The sequence below is a fragment of the Trachurus japonicus genome, chromosome 7, assembly GCF_045865225.1.
Source record: "Trachurus japonicus isolate A0001 chromosome 7, Traja_1.0".
In the NCBI taxonomy this organism is placed as follows: Eukaryota; Metazoa; Chordata; class Actinopteri; order Carangiformes; family Carangidae; genus Trachurus; species Trachurus japonicus.
In genome coordinates this window covers 2458697-2476788 of record NC_140913.1, presented here as the reverse complement: position 1 = coordinate 2476788, position 18092 = coordinate 2458697, and the positions used below count along the sequence as shown (strand labels likewise).

The 18092-nt window shown below is 41.5% G+C and overlaps 1 protein-coding gene across 1 annotated transcript in view; it reads left to right on the top strand.

Moving 5' to 3' along the window:
• plxna3 (plexin A3) overlaps positions 1 to 18092 on the top strand; it is a 152340-nt gene that overhangs the window by 82388 nt on the left and 51860 nt on the right. Inside the window, exon 7 of the mRNA XM_085780798.1 lies at positions 14366 to 14506. Within this exon, the coding sequence (XP_085636924.1) occupies positions 14366 to 14506 (141 nt within the window). The remainder of the gene's footprint in view (positions 1 to 14365; positions 14507 to 18092) is intronic.

Here is an 18092-nt window from a genome sequence, read left to right as displayed (position 1 = left end):
TACAGAGAGGAGAGGAGGAGGGGGGGAGGAGGGGAGAGAGGGAGGGGGAGGAGGGAGAGGGGTGTTTTTCTTCTCAGAGATTTGAGCAGTGAAGCAAAATACTGTATAAAACTGAGTGTGTGTTGTCAGAGTGTGACAGCAGTTTAACACCAGTAGGGGGAGAGGAGGAGAGAGGAGAGGAGAGGAGAGGAGAGGAGAGGAGAGGAGAGGAGGAAGGAGAGGAGAGGAGGAGAGAGGAGAGGAGAGGAGAGGAGTGAGGAGGGAGGAGAGGAGAGGAGAGAGAGGAGAGGAGAGGAGAGGAGGAGAGGAGAGGAGAGGAGTGGAGAGGAGAGGAGAGGAGAGGAGAGGAGTGGAGTGCAGAGGGGGGGGGGAGAGGAGGACAGGGGAGAGGAGTGGGACAGAGGAGAGGAGAAGAGAGGAGAGAGAAATGGAGAAGAGAGGATGTATACATCTGTGTGTACACTTTAAGAGAATATAAAAATGTGTGACCAGTTAAAGTCAGACTGGGACCAGTTTACTGAACAACAGCAGCTCTGTGTGTGTGTCTGTGTGTGTCTGTCTGTGCGTGCGTGTGTCTGTGTGTGTGTCAGAAAGCTCTTTGTTTCTGTCATTGTGGCCTATTGAAAAGTGTTTCCTGTTCCCAGGAGTTCACCAGGCAGACACAAAGACACTGTGTGTGTGTGTGTGTGTGTGTGTGTGTGTGTGTGTGTGTGTGCGTGTGTGTGTGTGAGGGACAGAGAGATGGTGATAAGGTCCAGTGTTCCCAGTAGAAAGACCCTCTGCATTTACTGTTTCCATCTCAGTAACACACAATTATGAAGAAATACAGCATCACAGTGGAAGTTTTAGTAGTAGTTCCAGTATGACAGAGTACTCCCTGTAGTTCCAGTATGACAGAGTACTCCCTGTAGTTCCAGTATGACAGAGTACTCCCTGTAGTTCCTATGGAGACTCAGATGCAGTACAAGTACACTGCAGCATCACACTGACTGTGTGGTGATGCAGCTCTGTCCTGTAATTAACGTCTCCACCAGCGTCACAGTCAGTTTGATGTTTTTCACTGAAACACTCCGACCCACTTAAGAGACGCTCTGTGTGTGTGTGTGTGTGTGTGTTATTGCCTCGTGTTTCATCACATACTGAAATGAGTGACAATTATTTCCTACAGAAATTATCTTTCTACCCTCACCCCCACCACCCACCCCCACCTACTATCTCTGACCTGGATCTGTATTAACGACCTCGGTATCTATAGTCAGATCCAAAGACTGATCATCAATTAAAAGAACAATCGTTTAAAAGAAAGAAATAATTGAACAGCAACTCTGAGCTTTTATTAATAGCCCCCCCACCTCCCCTCTCTCTCTCTGTATAATTAGAAGCAGCAGTGAAGACTATGAAACAATCAGTGAATCAGAGAGAAGTTAATGAACTTTTGTGCACAGTCTTTATTACAGAGCTGTGTGTGTGTGAGCTGACGGTTGACGTGGATCTGCAGAGCTGGTGTGAGAGTGTCCGTCAGTCTGAAGCACAAGGAACCAACATGGACACAGAGAGATGAGACAGACACACACAGCTTCATTCTGTTGGTCAATGAAAAGCCCCTCCTGTCTCTCCTCAAGGGTTTTTTTTTTTACCTTAAATGGGGTTTTTCTGTCTTGTGAGAGGATCCACACAGTCAGACTCACACACGTTTGAAAGGAAAAATGTAGATTTTTATATTTTTGTCCTTTTTTTAAAGGGATATTTCAACATTTTGGCAAATTCGCCCATTGCCATAATCCCTATAGTCTTAGGGGTATAGGTTCGTTACCTTTAATTGTCGGTGCAAGCTATTTTTAGTTTTCTTGTCTGTAACAACATCTATTGCACGTCTGTCCATCCTGGGTGAGGGATCCCTCCTCTGTTGCTCACCCTGAGCTTTCTCTGGTTTTTCCCTGTTAAAAGGGTTTTCTATGGAGTTTTTCTTCAGTGCATGTGAGGGTCTATGGACAGAGGATGTTGTTATGATGCCATGTAAAGCCCTTTGAGACAAACTGTTGGTAAAAAATGGGCTATACAAATAAAATTGCCTTGCATTGCCTAACGCTCTGGTGGACAAGTTGTGACCTGCACATTCACCACGCTATGAAATAATAATGGAATGTTACCACTTCCTAACTTCCGTTGAGTTAGCTGAGCAGCTCACGTCTCTGCCCCGCCAATCTCAAAACAGCTTGCACCGCCAATTAAAGATAATGAACCTACTGCTAAGACTATAGGGATTATGGGAATAGGGAAATTTGCCAAAATGTTAAAATATCCCTTTTAATAAGGAACCCTGTCTCACTTATAAGTCGAAAAAGAGGTGTACCAATGGAGAATTACAGCTTGTCCTAACACAAGAACTTTATGTCCAGTCCGACCGATGTTACAATGGTTAACACTTATTTTTAGAAAATAAAAGGTTTTAGTTGAGTTGTGAAAAATAGAGGATCGGCCAAAAACATGGTTTCACACTAAAACCATAGAAAGACACACACATACACACACACACACACACACGGGGTCAGGCTGTGTGGACAGCAGCAAACACTGTGTCCATGTGAACAAGCAGACGATTACTGCTGAGCAAATACAGAGACTCAGCTGGCTCAGACCACACACACATGCACGCACACCCACACACACACACACACACACACAGAGTGATAGATGTATGGGCAGATACACAGCAGCAGGTGGAGAGTAACAAAACTGGCAGCTCAGAGATTTGTGTGTGTGTGTGTGTGTAGTGGAATTACAGCCAGTGCAGTGAGCAGCCTCCCAGCAGCTCACACTGTAACTATCAGCTGTTGGAGCAGTGGGAAACATTAACATGCGTTCCTCCAGGTTAAATGGAAACTGAGCTGAGGATGGTTGTGTGTGTTACAGCGTCCCCTCTACATGTCACACACCAGTGTTTTATTATAGACACTCACTGGGTGTTTTATGTGATGTTTAGGTTCCAGTGACTCATATTCCTGTTGTTCTGCACTCTGTTCGACACAAACTCTGAGGCTTTAAAGGGATAGTTCAACATTTTGGCAAATTGGCCCATTGCCATAATCCCTATAGTCATAGCAGTCGGTTCGTTACCTTTAATTTTCAGTGCAAGCTATTCTTAGAACGGCAGAGCAGAGCCGCGAGCTGCTCAGTGCTACACTAAGGAGGCTCATGGGATTTCTTGGTTTCCCTCATCAAACTCATCAAATACACAATCCAACAACTCCAAAACGCTCTGATGGACAAGTTGTGACCTGCACATTCACCACGCTATGAGATAATAACGGAACGTTACCAGACAGAGTTGTTTTAGAGGTAAATACAGAGACTGCTGCTGAAAAACTGTCCCTGAAGGCAATGCGCATCAGCTGTTTTGCATGAATTTCCCTCTAAAACGGCTCTGTCTTGTATTGCTCCGTTATTATCTCATAGCGTGGTGAATGTGCAGGTCACAACTTGTCCACCAGAGTGTTTTGGAGTTGTTGGATTGTGTATTTGATGAGTTTGATGAGGGAAACCAAGAAAACCCATTAGCCTCTGTAGCGTAGCTCTGAGCAGCTCGCGGCTCTGCTCCACCGTTCTAAAAATAGCTTGCACCGACAATTAAAGGTAACGAACCTACTGCTAAGACTATAGGGATTATGGCAATGGGCCAATTTGCCAAAATGTCGAACTATCCCTTTAAAACACACCACCACCCTAACCCTCTGTCACATACAGCAGTAGTAGTGCTGTGGATGATGTAGCAGCGTTAGCAGTATCACCCTCTCAGCTGAGTGGATACCTCATGTTGAAGATATTTACTGCTGACGGCTGCTCTGCTCTTCGTCTCTCTGTGTCTTGCTCAACAACAATAACGCAAACTGCCAAAGTACACACACACACATTCTTCCTTCATCATTTAACACACCACTGTAGTGTAGTCGTCTGAGGGCTGTTTTGCAGCATGAGATGTGTTTGTGTCCACTTGTTGACGTCTCAGCGTTTTGTCTGTTGTTTTAAAGATGATAAAAAAGTGTTAAATGATTTATATTACAGTACAATAGTGCAGTGCTGCTGCAGTGGCCATACTAGGGTTAGAGGCATAAATCTGTTTGTTTTCAGTGGGGCTTTTTGGGTAAATAAAGAAAAGGCTTTGGACAGGAGACAGACTCAACACAGCTAGATCAACAGATTTCCTGTGGTAGCTCTGACCTGGATTTATTGACAAAGAAATAAGCTCTTAACACGGCATGGATTTATTAGAAATAAATCAGCAGATTTCCACTGAAAGTTCTGACTTGAATTTATTGATTTACAAAAAAAAAACGAAGAAGAAAAGATTATGCAGAAGAAATGCTAAATAGAGTTAAATCAGCAGATTTCCAATGGTAGATCTGACATGGATTTATTAACAAATAAATAAAATAAACTGTTTAACACAGAGGGGATTTATGAGAAACAAATCAGCAGATTTCCACTGGAAGTTTTCTTTTTTTTCTTCTTTTGCTGAATACAGAACACAAGTTCCAAACAGACCAGATGGATGAGAGTTAAAATAGCAGAGTTTCAATGGAAGTTCAGACTTGAATGTATTGACTAAGAAAATGCAAAGGATAGCTTTAATGGACTTAAATCAGTAGATTTCATGTGGGAGCTCTGACATGAGTATCTTGACAAAGTAGTAGTCATATCAGTAGGTTTGTTACCTTTATTTGTCGGTGCAAGCTGTTTTTAGAACGGCGGAGCAGTTCCAACAACTCCACAACGCTCTGGTGGACAAGTTGTGACCTGCACATTCACCACGCTATGAGATAATAACAGAACGTTACCAGACAGAGTTGTTTTAGAGGGAAATACAGAGACTGCTTGATGAAAAACTGCCCCCGACGGGAACGCACATCAGCGGTTTTGCATGAATTCCCCTCTAAAACAACTCTGTCTAGTAACGTTCTGTTATTATCTCATTGCGTGGTGAATGTGCAGGTCACAACTTGTCCACCAGAGCGTTTTCGAGTTGTTGGATTGTGTATTTGATGAGTTTGATGAGGGAAACCAAGAAATCCCATTAACCTCCGTAGCTTAGCTCTGAGCAGCTCGCCGGTTCTTGCACCGAAAATTAAAGGTAACCTACTGCTATGACTATAGCGATTATGGCAATGGCCAATTTGCCAAATGTTGAACTATCCCTTTAAGTTTTGTAGCATTAGAAGCAGCATCAACTCAGTGTTTGTCATCTGAAGTGAAAAATTCAAGCAAAAAGTTTCTTGATTTCACTTCCTGTTTCTGTTTTGGTCTAGCCTTCCTTTTTCTCCCACCTCCTCCCTCTTTTCTTTCCCCCTACCTCTTTTTTTCCCCTTTTGCATCATCCCTCTCTCTCTCCTAGCTAAAAGCTGCCCTACATATTGAAGGATAGATATCGTTGCATCACCACAGGCTACACACACAAAAAAAATTACACACAACATGCAGCGCACACTTTCACAAAGATGCCTTCATACCACACACAGACACGCGCGCACTCACACACACACACACACATACAGAGAGGTGGATTAATTATTATTCGGTTGCCAAGGAGATGATGGAAGAACGAGCAAATCTGTCAGCTCCCCAAAGAGACTGAAGGCTCTTCACACTTCATCCTCTCTCTCCGTTTATCTCTATCTTGTTCTACCACTCAGACCGAGGGGGTAGGGCTTAATGGCTACATATTATCTGTTATATCATATGTTATTGTTACCATGGTGATGATGAAGACTTTAAAGGAGGGACCCTTTTAGGGCCCTCATGGTTTTATTCTTCTCAACTCCTGATGTAATATTGTATGGGTTATGACAATTAATCGATTAGTTCATGAGTCAATCAATAGTAAATAAGTCACAACAAGGTTCATTTAGTCTAAATATTTCAAGTGAAATAAGCAAAGTTGGGATGTTTTTGATTAATCATAACAGTGTGTTACAGAAGTTTATGTGCTGATCAGACTGAAATCAGTATTTTCAGTGGAAGTCAGGGTTAGGGGTTTTCAGACCAATAAATCAACAGATTTCTGGTGGAAATTTGGACTTTGATTCTTTGCAAAGTAAATGAAATTCATTGCAATGCACGTCCAATTTAAATTAGTTAGATTAGTTAAATCAGCAGAATTGTTTTTATTCAGATTTTATTGGTGGACCTTGTGTTTGCTTTGTTTTTTGAGGGTAGTTTTTGTGACAACTTAAGTCAATAAGTTTTCATAAAGAAGAATAATCAGGGAATAAGCAGATTATCAAAGGAAGTTCCAACTGGGATTTCTTTATTTCTTTCTCAATAACAAGAACCAGATCAAAAGACCTGCTATCGAGTCAAATCACAAGATCTTAAATGCTGCTCTTGTCTTGGTTGGATGTTTTGCTCCAAACAGAGGAGACTGAGTGCATTTGAGTCAGCCGAGGTCCTGACGTTCTGGATTCTTCTCTGACTTGTATCATCACATGTATCTGAGGACGTCACCATGTGACATCTCAACATGCTCAGACCAGCCTGGCCAATGGAATACAATACCTACCTGAGCTTAGTGAGGGCCAGAGGTCACGCTGTAGAAATTCTAGATGTGTTATCTGGTTTTAATGTGACCTCATAAAGATGGATGGACACCACTCCAGATCATAGTGTACAGAAAAACTCTTCAATCACATCATCAACACTCATTTTATTTGATGAAGTGATATCATTTGTGTGTGTGCTGTGTGTTGCTTTCATCTCAGTCACCTCCCCCTGTCACTTTTAGTTAGTGTGTGTGTGTGCGTGTGTGTGTGTGTGTGTGCATGTCTTAGGGGTTAAAACCATCCGTTGATGCTCCCAGTATTGTCTGGAGTGTGTGTGTTTTGGGGGGATGGGGAGGAACTAATAAGCTTAACTGCCTCCCCCCCGCCTGTTTCACCCTTCACTGCCCTTCCTCCTCCTCCTCTTCCTCCCTCAGGGTCTAATGGCTGACTGAACAATGTTTAGTGTCTGTCCGAAGGAGCTAAATGGATAGGATGGCCATCTATCAGACACACACACACACACACACAGCCTCTCTTCTCTTTGTCTGATCCCTGGTCAGAGAAGGGGAGGTGACATGTTTATTTTTTGTCCCAGTTTGTGTGTAATATCTTATTTCTCTGTTACTCAGATGCAGTCGTCATGACAACGAGAGGTACAAAGATATATATCTATGATAACCAGGTTATATGACCAGCTGTATGAGGCAGAGGAAACACACTGGTGACCTGCTGGTGGTGCTAATCAACCAGACTTCATTAAAAAAATATATTAGGAGCATTTTTTTCTGTTGATCTGTTGATTTCAGCAACTCAGGTTAGTTTTTTTTTTCTTTTGGTTCTAATAAAATAGCATCCATACTGATTAGCTGATTTCTGAAAGGAGTCCTGCATTTAGTTTTCCTTTTTTTGTATGGAGCAAGAGAAAGACAACCACAAAGAAAATACACTATAAAAAGACTGGTGGTGTGAACTGTGACGATTACTGGCTCTTTTTATAGACAAAGAAAACAAGCTCCATTTATTAAAGCTGCGACCTGCATCCTACAGGCCCTCGCCCTGCAGCACCGTGTTTCTGTGTGTCAAGTGTAAACCAGACCATGAAGATGTCATGTCAATCAAACTATGGCTGTCACTCAAAGGCTACGGTAGGCAGTGCACGACACATTAGCATGCAGATCTCCTCTGTGTGGGACATGTTTTTAACAGACTGGACTATAATATGATAGTGAACTTCGTTTTTCACAGTAAAACTTGCTGCACTATAACTCACTTTTCACATACAGTACAGTAGTGGTTCAGAGGAAAATCCCAACTCATCCCTGAAAAACATTAAATCAGAAGATTTTAATAGAAGTTCTGACCTAAATTTTCTGCTAAAGGAAAAACCAACCACCAGACGGACAAAAGGCGTCAGAAAGTTAAATAGGCAAACTTGAAATAAAAGCTGACTTGGTTGTTGTTTTCTTGTTTGGTTGTTGTTTTTGTGGTAAATAAAGACGCTAAGCTTCTTAGAGAAGTAATGAGTCAGCTGTACTGAGAGATGAATCAGCATTTTGGGTTTTTTGATAAAAAGAGACAGAATGAGCAGATTTCCAATGGAAGGCCTGACTTGATTTAGTTCAGTTCAGTATTTCACCAAATCAACACAGTCTCAGTAAGATTCAGTAAAACGCTGTAGGTGCTGCTGGACCTGCAGCGGCTCCCAGATCCTTCATACAGTTCGATTAAGTTCTGGCTTCAGCCCCACACACTCAATAACTCTGTTGTCAGGGCTCTTCACTATCAAAGGGAAACTTAAAGAAAACATCATTTTCAAATTTGTCCATATTATTGTGAGCACAGTGTGGGAGTCTGCAGGAGAGAGGCAGCTGGATGAAACCTGAGTGTAGCATGCTAACAGACAGGCTTTGTGTGTGTGTGTGTGTGTGTGTGTGTGTGTGTGTGTGTGTGTGTGTGTGTGTGCCCGCTGTAGTGAAAGTGCAGGCCAGTGTTGAGTTTCAGGAGTTCCATGCTGCTGTAATGTGTTGTGAATGGAAGCGAGAGGCAGACAGATTGAATGAGAGCTGAATGAGCCTGTTAACAGACACTAATGTATCTGACAGACTGTGTTTAGAAAAAAGCCCAATTCAAGATCTTTGCCCAAAAAAAAAAAACAGAGTATCAAAGCTTTGGGTGTAAAAGGTGTAAGTCAAGTTTTTGATTTAAATCAGACCAACAGATTCCTGTTAAAAGTTCTGTATTTGCTCTTTTTGACAATGAGAATGAGAACAAAAACGCACATCTCTAGTGGAAGTTTTGCATTAGTTTATATTTTTGTGTTAAACCTGCAGATTTTCAATACATGTTCAGCAATATTTATTTTTGGGTACAAAGACAATATGGAAAAATACAAACACTGATTTTCTATCACCATTATTTTCTTGCACTCAGACCAGGAAATGAGCCTCATAGAGAAATAACATGCTCAGCTGTCCATATACTTTGGGCCATTGAATGTATTTGAATGAGAGGCAGTGGACGTTAATCAGTGTGTTTCAGTCTGTTAATAGTCAGTGACAGCTAGTGGAGCTGCAGTTAACAGAGTAATAATAGTACTTAGCAGCTGTGTGTGTGTGTGTGTGTGTGTGTGTGTAATCAGATCCATTACCAGAGTCATTGGTCATATAGCTGGTATGGCTGTGTGTGTGTAAGGCTGATAATACCCATCTTGAACACACACACACACACACACACACACACACACACACAGAGTCAGTATTATCAGTAATACAGTTGGTTTATCTCAGATGAACTAACAGCTTTACCCTACTCTCTCTCTCTCTCTCTCTCTCTCTCTCTATCTCTCTTCTCTCTCTCTCTCTCAACATTGGACTGGACCACACATTTAATAGTTATTTTAAACATGTGCACACACACACACACACACACACACACACACACGGTCACACTCGGAGGTATTGCATTACAGTGGAATTTCAGGCAGCTGGATGCAGGCCTCTTTGTGTGTGTGTGTGTGTGTGTGTGTGATCTCAGGTTTCCACCAATAGTTGCTGAGCATAATAAACAGTGAAAATGAAAAGGTGTGATTTGTGAAATGTATAAACTGCTGCACAACTTTTGTTTGTAAGCGACTCTGACACAAACTGAAACCAGACGCCGACTGTCTTCACACAGTGAAATACGACGTGTGTGTGTTAAATCAACTTATAGCTGGAAGTTCTGACTTTGGATTGTTAGTAGAAACAAAATCAGCTCTCCACAGGCCACAGACGTTTAAATCAGCAGATTTGCCATGGAAGAAAGAGTTTTTAATACGACTGAATGCTAAATTGGCAAGTTTATATACGTTCTGACTAAGATTGTTGAAGGAAACGATATCATCTCTGCAGACGAGAAACGTATGAAAGTTAAAGCTCTAGATTTCCAATGGTCCTGATATGGATATTTGTTTATTCTCTATGGGAGAATGTCATTGAATCAGATGCTAAACAAACACAACTGTAGGGAAAAGTTTAACTGTGTGGAAAAGACAGAAACTTTTTATTCCACTTTTCTCTCCCTGGAACCAGCTGAAGAACTTCAGCATCAGTGTGTGTGTGTATGTGTGTGGTGACAGACACACACCCTCTGTCTGATCAAACCTGCATGTTTCATTAACTGACAGGATCGTGTGACAATAACAAATCGAATTCTCCACCTGTTCTTCAGCACAAAACAGTCACTGAAGTGGATCAGCTGTGGTCCATCTGCACACTGATCCGCCAACCCATGATAAATATATATATAATAATTAATAACAATACAAATGGATTTGATTAAATGATCGAAAAAAAAGAAATCTAATCAAATGAACTACCTTTATTACATGAAACAAATGGATCATCAGCATAGAGTCAAGCAAAAACAGACGACATGTGATTTTAGGCTTTTCAAGGCAGAAAACATAAACATACATTCAAATGAAGTCAAAGTAAGGTAGCATTATGGAGAAATAAATAAAATAAATAAATGAAATAAATTGAAAAGGATGAATATATTTGTTGAAGCTACACCCCCAGCTGTCCCACTGTCGAATGGAAAGAAATGTAGGCACAAGCTGACCATCATGAGACTACAAAGGAACAAACAGTTCCTGTCAGACCCCCCCCCCCCCTCCTTTCTGATCAGTAACCTCTGACCCTGATTGATCTCGATACAGCTGCTGATGTTGTTCTGATCAGACATCCTGTGCCTTTTATCGACCGTTCATCTGATCTTACTGTTGCTCACATCACCTCTGATGGCCCCCGATCATTAATCAATAGGTCAGCTGATTCTTCCATCAGTGTCACATTAAAGGTTTCATTGATTTATCAAACTGTACTTTTTATGTAGAGACTTATTATCATTACTCATTGCTTTTTGAGTTGAGACAAATTTATTTTTGTAAAACATCCAAATCAGAGCGTCCATTAGAAATGTAGTTATAAAGTCTTCCTTCTGTGCACGGCTTATTTTCTGATTTTTTTAACGAATACCTAAATTAGAACTTTTTTTTGTCTTTCTTTCATGTTTTTAATATTTATTTATTCTCTTAAAAGACAAATCTAATTGCAATCTGCCATTAGAACCTTATTGATTTTTTGATGTATCTGTATAAGGGTAACCCCACTCACAACCTCCATTAGAATATTGCTGCTTTAACTCTTTCCAACCGGTTCATATTTATGTGTTGATGTGTCTGGTAGGTTTTATTTCTACTGCGTTGCACTGAAATATGATTAAAATTGTGCTGATTAGTGAAAATCATTTTACTGGAGTGAAGCGAGAACTCTGGTTGGAAACTGAGCCAGACAAGAGTGAGATTGTAGCAGGGAGAGGTTAAAGGTCACATGTCAGAGAGAGAGAGTGTGTGTGTGTGTGTGTGTGTGTGTGTGTGTGTGTGTGTGTGTGTGTGTGTGTGTGTGTGTGTGTGTGTGTGTGTGTGCGTGTGCGTGTGCGTCCTCAGGCTTTGTGTGGAACAAAGCGGGCGCTGACAGTTTGAAAACCAGCCGGAGGGTCAGGGGTCAGAGGTCAGAGGTGACTTCCTCCATCACACTCGGCTCCTGTCTGTTCTGATGATACGTCACTGCTGCTCACACTCACTGCCACATCTGTCCAGGTGTGCTGGAGACGTCTCGCTGCAGCTGGCTGTGTGCATGCAGTCAGTGCAGACAAGTATCCCACAATGCATTTCATATCAACCGGCAGGGCCGTTGTATAGGGGAGAAAGGTGATGATAATTCTAGGGGCCCAGCGCCCAGTGGGGCCAATAAAAAACCCCAGTAGTCTAATCTTTGTATGACTGATTTATTCTGCGTAAGACCCTGACTGATACTCATAGTACACTGTAAAAACTCAACATCTTTCCAAGAATATTTGTCTTATTTCTTGTCCAAATGTCTCATTTCTAGTCAAAACGAATCTCTTTCCACTTAAAATAAGACTCATTACCTAAGAATTAACTTGTTTTTAGATAATTTTCACTTAAATTCACAATAAATAGAAAAATCTAAGTTTTTTGTGCTTGTAATAAGGAAGAAAAACTTGCTCCACTATCAGATTTTTTCTGCTTATTCCAAGTGAAAATATGCTTGAATGAAGTAAAAATTGTATAAAAACAAGCTACTTTTAATATGATGTGTCTTATTTTAAGTAAGTAAGAGATTTGTTTTGACTAGAAATTACATTTTGACTAGAAATAAGACAAATATTCTTGCTAAGATACTTGAGTTTTTGCAGTGTAATGCTGCATTAGCATCAAAACAAAGAAGGCTAAATAAAAAACGATAATACATACGTAGTCTAAGAAAAAAAAAGGAAAAGTTAGGGGGAGGGGCCCACTTTAGTATTCTTTAAGGGGGCCCAGAATTCCTAGCAACGGCCCTGTCAACTGGTGTTGTCCTCATATGTTGAGTGTCTGCTGCAGCAGGCGTGTGCACACTGCATCAACATCACAGAGCTGGGCGATGTCATATTATTAATACTAATCAATAGATACACTATTGAACACAGAGACAGTGCAATCTGTATATACTGTATGTATCATACTATTTGTGATATTGGTTCATCTGTGGAGTGCCTCTTGCTGTCAAGAAAGAAAGAAAGAAAGAAAAATAAGGAGACATAAAAGAAAAAACTGGAAGATAAAATTGAAATGAAGAAGAGAAAGGAGGAGGGAGGAGAAAGAAAAACAAATAAAAAGGAAGAGAGCTGAGTGAGGGACGGAGGAGGAGTGTGTGTAGTTCTGAGTTCTCTCGGTGTGTTAATTAGCTGTCTGCTCGTTAAGCAGCCGAGCTTAATTAGAGCTGACGAACAACTTGCACACACGCGCACACACTCGCTCACATACACACTCACACACACACAGGCACCAGGTCTGACTCACAACAGTTACACAATCCTGTTTCACGGAGGTACACACACTTATACACACACACACACACACACACACACACACACAGAGTGTTGAGGCAGCAGGTCTGACTCACAACAGTTACACAATCCTGTTTCATGGAGACACTCACACTCACAGACACACACACACACACACAGACAGCCACAGCAGAGTGAGGGAGGAGATGTTAAAGTAGGACACTGCAGCAGACACCAAACGCAACACACAACTTGCTGACAAATCTGTGTTGTAAAAAACGTATTTACAGTTGTAATCCATACGCTTCTGTATGTGAAAAACAACAAACTGGTCGATGGGAAACCAGATGAATCCTCCCAAACACCAAACCCTGAGAGCAGAATGTGTCAGCTTTCATTTGCTGCAGTGTGTTTTTTTTTCTTCTCAGCAGTAAAGAAGGAAAAAAAAGCAAAATTGCCAAATTTTTGAATGGGACTCTTCCACCCAGACCTTTGATGCAGCGGGGCTAGCAGTTTCCAGCAGCCTCCGGTGTCAGCGCTAAGCTAGGTCTGGACCTGTCTAATCCCTGGACACACAGAGCTTTCTCTGAGGAAATTCAATATAGACATCTGAGAGGCTTTCAGTTGGTTTCTCAATGACAAGCCCTTAAACATGTCAGGTTCTAATTGTAGTTTCAAAGGCGCAAAAAAGCCACAAGACTTCATTCAGTAGTCGCTTTATGGCTGATGGTTTCACCACTAATGTACACACACACACACACACACACACACGTTGACAAACAGAAAGATTGAAAGTCTCTCTTTATTTCTTTCTTGGATCCTTCCCTCTTCGTTTTTTTTGTCCTCCTTCCTTCATCTCTGCTCCCTCCCTCCTGTCTGTCATCTCTCTCTCTCCTCCCTGTCCCCCCTCCCTCCCTCCCTCATCCTTCTCTTCCTCTGTGGTGTTTTTCTGGGTCAGACACGGGGAGGGAGGCGGGAGGTTTGGGGAGGTTTGGGGAGATTTGGGGGGGAGAATCTTATTTTAGTCGCTCCACATTTTCAAACAGACTGTTAGTATCCTCATCAGCTCTTCGCCATATTTAACATCACACGCTCACAGATATACACACATCATCATCACCATCATCATCACCAGTGTCGTTCTTCTTCCAGTCTGATCTAACCCAGTTCCTCCGTCCCACGTCTGCAAAATGGCGTTTGTCTTCATGCTGATTAAGAAACGTTCTTCTGACGCTTTTGGGCAGATTTTCATCCAGATGTGTTTGGTGGATGTTGATGGATGATCCCTGATGATGTGTGTGTGATGTATAACTGGTGTTGCTGCTCTGTCACTGAGGTAGAAGACCTCAACACTTTTGGGGGAGAAACGCTGGATAAACAGGAAATCATCATCACACAGAGTAATAAGCAGTGTGTTTGTGTTTGTGTGTGTGTTTCAGATCCGTGTAGATGGGTTGACGCCGCCGGCCCAGAATGCTTTGCTGTACGAGACGGTGACGGTGGTGGAAGGGAAGCCGATCCTGAGAGACATGGTGTTCAGCCCAGACCATCAGTACATCTACCTGCTGAGTGACAGACAGGTAAACACACACACACACACACACAGCCTAATAAACTAGTTACTCATAGTCTTATGTTCTGTCATTAAACTTTCAAATCTGAATATCAGATTGAATATTTGTATTTCATTTATTTATATTTTCAATTCATTTCTTTTTTGACTCAGAACATCTGTGTGAAGAGAAATACATCAGACCTTTCAACAAATAAAACACAGAGCAGTTATGTAGGACAAACCCCTGCGTATTAAATCGACAGGATTCCAATAGAAGTTCAGACTTGATTTTATTTTAATGAAGAAAATAAATCCTGTATGAAATAACTATGCAAAAAGATGTAAATGAGTTCCACTGGATAATGGATATGGATATTATTTTAGTAAAGAAACTAATTAATCCTCTGTGCAGAGTGAAATCAGGACATTTACAGGAGTAGAAACTTCACACATTTCACACATTTCTAGAGGAAGTTTCTGTTTCAGGCTCCAGAGAAAAGAAAGAAAACAAAGTTTCTGATTCAACCTTTGACTGGATGGGTTTTTTTTATATAAAAGGAAATATAAAAAGACATTTTTTATGTGACAGGCAGAGAGAGTAAATCACTATTTTGAAGGCACTGTAGTAATTTATGAGCGTGTGTGTGTGTGTGTAGAGGGGGGCGGGGGCAGAGTGTGAATTCTCTTGTTTTAACATCTGCAGACAGGAAGTTGTGGATGTGAATATTGCTCAGCTGGCGCCACCATACACACTGTTTCTGTATGTGTGTGTGTGTGTGTGTGTGTGTGTTTGTCCCATGTTAAAAACCTCATTGTACCACTGAGAGGAAGCAGAGCTGAGTTCAACAACTGTTAGTTCCTGTGCAGCTGATGACGCACCCACACACTCTCACACACTCACACACACACGCACACAAACAGAAATATGTCCAGATTCAGATGTTTGTGCTGCTGGTTCAGACTGGTCTGATGTCAGTAAACAGCTGTTGGAGCTCAGCTGGTCCTCAGTGCAGGTCTCCAGTGATTCTGCTCCTGCAGGACTAAGTTCATCCTCACACTCAGTCTGATCATGTCTCCTGTCCATACGGTGTGTGAACTGCTCACCACGACACTGCAACACACTGAGATCTGACCTCATCAGCAGTGATGCCTCTATGAGTCACAGTGCTGAGCAGCTACAGAGTCACCAGTCACACTGCCAGCTGCATCACCAGCTTCATGTTGGTTGGTTGGTTGATTGATTGATTGATTGATTGATTGATTGATTGATTGATTGATTGATTGATTGATTGATTGATTGATTGATTGATTGATTGATTGATTGATTGATTGATTGATTGATTGATTGATTGACAACTAGACATGGGCCGGTATGACATTCTGACGGTATGATAACCGTATGCAAAAATATCACGGTTTCACAGTATTGTGTTTACAGCTCTAAAATATTTTATTTTAAATATCTAGATTGATAAGAAATACAATACAATTTTGGAACAGTATATTTGGAAGATTAGTAAATGTGTATCAAGTTAAAATGTGACCTGATCCAGCAAAATGAATCACAGTGACCAAAATTTCAAAATTGAGATTTTGGTATCAATGGAAAGAGGAGAAAAACAGCTTTAAAATGATACCCTGGTTAAAGTCACACATTGGATTGTTTTCAAGATATGGCCATTTGAATTATGGTCTTCCACTCTCTTTTTCTGATTGAAAACTTGAGAAAACTGTGTTCAAACAATATAGAAGTTCTCTGGTTTAAAGGCCAGCGGAGGAACACCTCACTTCCATGACTCTGCCGTCTGTTCCTGTACCACGTGATTACACGCACCCTCTATAGTTCCATTCAAGGACCCTCGGAAAGTAGAGAATCTCACGATTCAGATGCTGTTTACAGCTCGTCTCTATCATGAAGTTATTTCATGTTGAGCTCGTCTTTGAGTTTCCACGTTATCGGCTGATTATCAAAAACAGAACATTGTGACTTCTGACTCATTTCACCAGAGCGGGTCATGAATAAAAAATAAATAAATAATGAAATTCTTCTAAATTAAATTAAAAATAAATCCCTGAAAACTGTGTATGTGGGAAACAGGTCCCAGATTAGGTGAATGTCAAAACGCCATCCCACTGTTTTCATGTAGACAATTAAAACCCACTACAGTAGATGTAACGGAACAACAATGGCAGACTACTGTCAGGTCCCTTAGAGACTGCACCTTGGGCTGATCTCTGGTCAGTGTCCCTGTCCAGATATACCACACAAGGCCCCACTCAGGTTTCAACTGTGGCTGTCAACAGACCTCACACTTTCACATCAAATTTTTGCGTAAAGCACTTGTTCCAGCCTGTGGGCTGTGACTCACTGGTGGACCACAAACAGCACAACTTCAGTGACAGCTCATTATGATAGAAAAAGATTTTTAATCAAATCATGAGTAATGTTTTCATGTGTTTTTAAATGAAATTATGTTCCTACTTTTTTCCTAGTTTTTTTTCTTCTCCTCATATTAAGGCCTAACACACAAATGAATGATAGAACTAGTTATGTAGACTAGATAGTGAATAAACAAGAGAGGTCTCACCGGTCAAAAAAAGTATAAAATTGAGAATTAAAGCTATAGTGCGTAACTAGAGGATTTCTGCGTTATTACAACGATGCGGCCGGCACCTCAATATGGCGTATGGCCCGGTGTAACCCACCTCTCCCCTCCCCACCGCTACCGTTGCCGTGTTCCAGGCAGGCTTTTGAAACCGTAAGTTACAGCTTCAAGTCACGACTTACGACTTTGTAGCGTTCCAGGCAACCCGTAACTTGTGTTTTTCCGACCTGTTACCCGTGAAAGTCACTATAACGGCCACTCGTAACTTCCGACCCGTGAACTCGTACCAGATCGAACTGGTTCGACTTCACAGGTCAGAAAAACACGAGTTACAGGTTGCCTGGAACGCACCATTATTTCCTGTGCACCAGCGCGGGAATGTTGCCAACATCACCAAATACAAAAAGAAACATTACTGAAAAATACCGCGAGGTGTTAGAGTAGCCGAACGGCTTAATCAGCGTTGTATCATCTCCTCTTGTAGAGGCTTGGGTGAAACGGAGATTTACAGACACGTAGAAGTCACGCACTATAGCTTTAAAAGTGATTAAAGGGATAGTTCACCCAAAATTGAAATTGCACTCATTATCTACTCACCCTCATGTGGACTAAGGGCTGGGAGAAGTTTCAGAGTCCTCCGTGGCTTCTCTGAGTTACAGGGGGTCTCAGCGTAGCAGTGCATGTCAATATAACGGTTGCAAATGGATACCAACTGTCTTCGTAACAAAAAGACACACCAAAAAGACACACCAAAAAACATCCAAATACCTCCATGCTGCTCATATGTGATGTCTGTCTTGTATTGAAGCCTCGAAATGCGAAATTGTCCCGAAAAAAATTAAATAAGTCTATGTTTCAAGCTTGTTTGTAGCGGAAGCTTCTCGAAGCTCCTCTTCCCGGTTCGTCATATTTGGACAAACCAGGGTCTGTCCTCTTCCCAGTTCGTCCAAATATGACGAAACGGGAAGAGGAGCTTCGAGAAGCTTCCGCTACAAAACAAGCTCC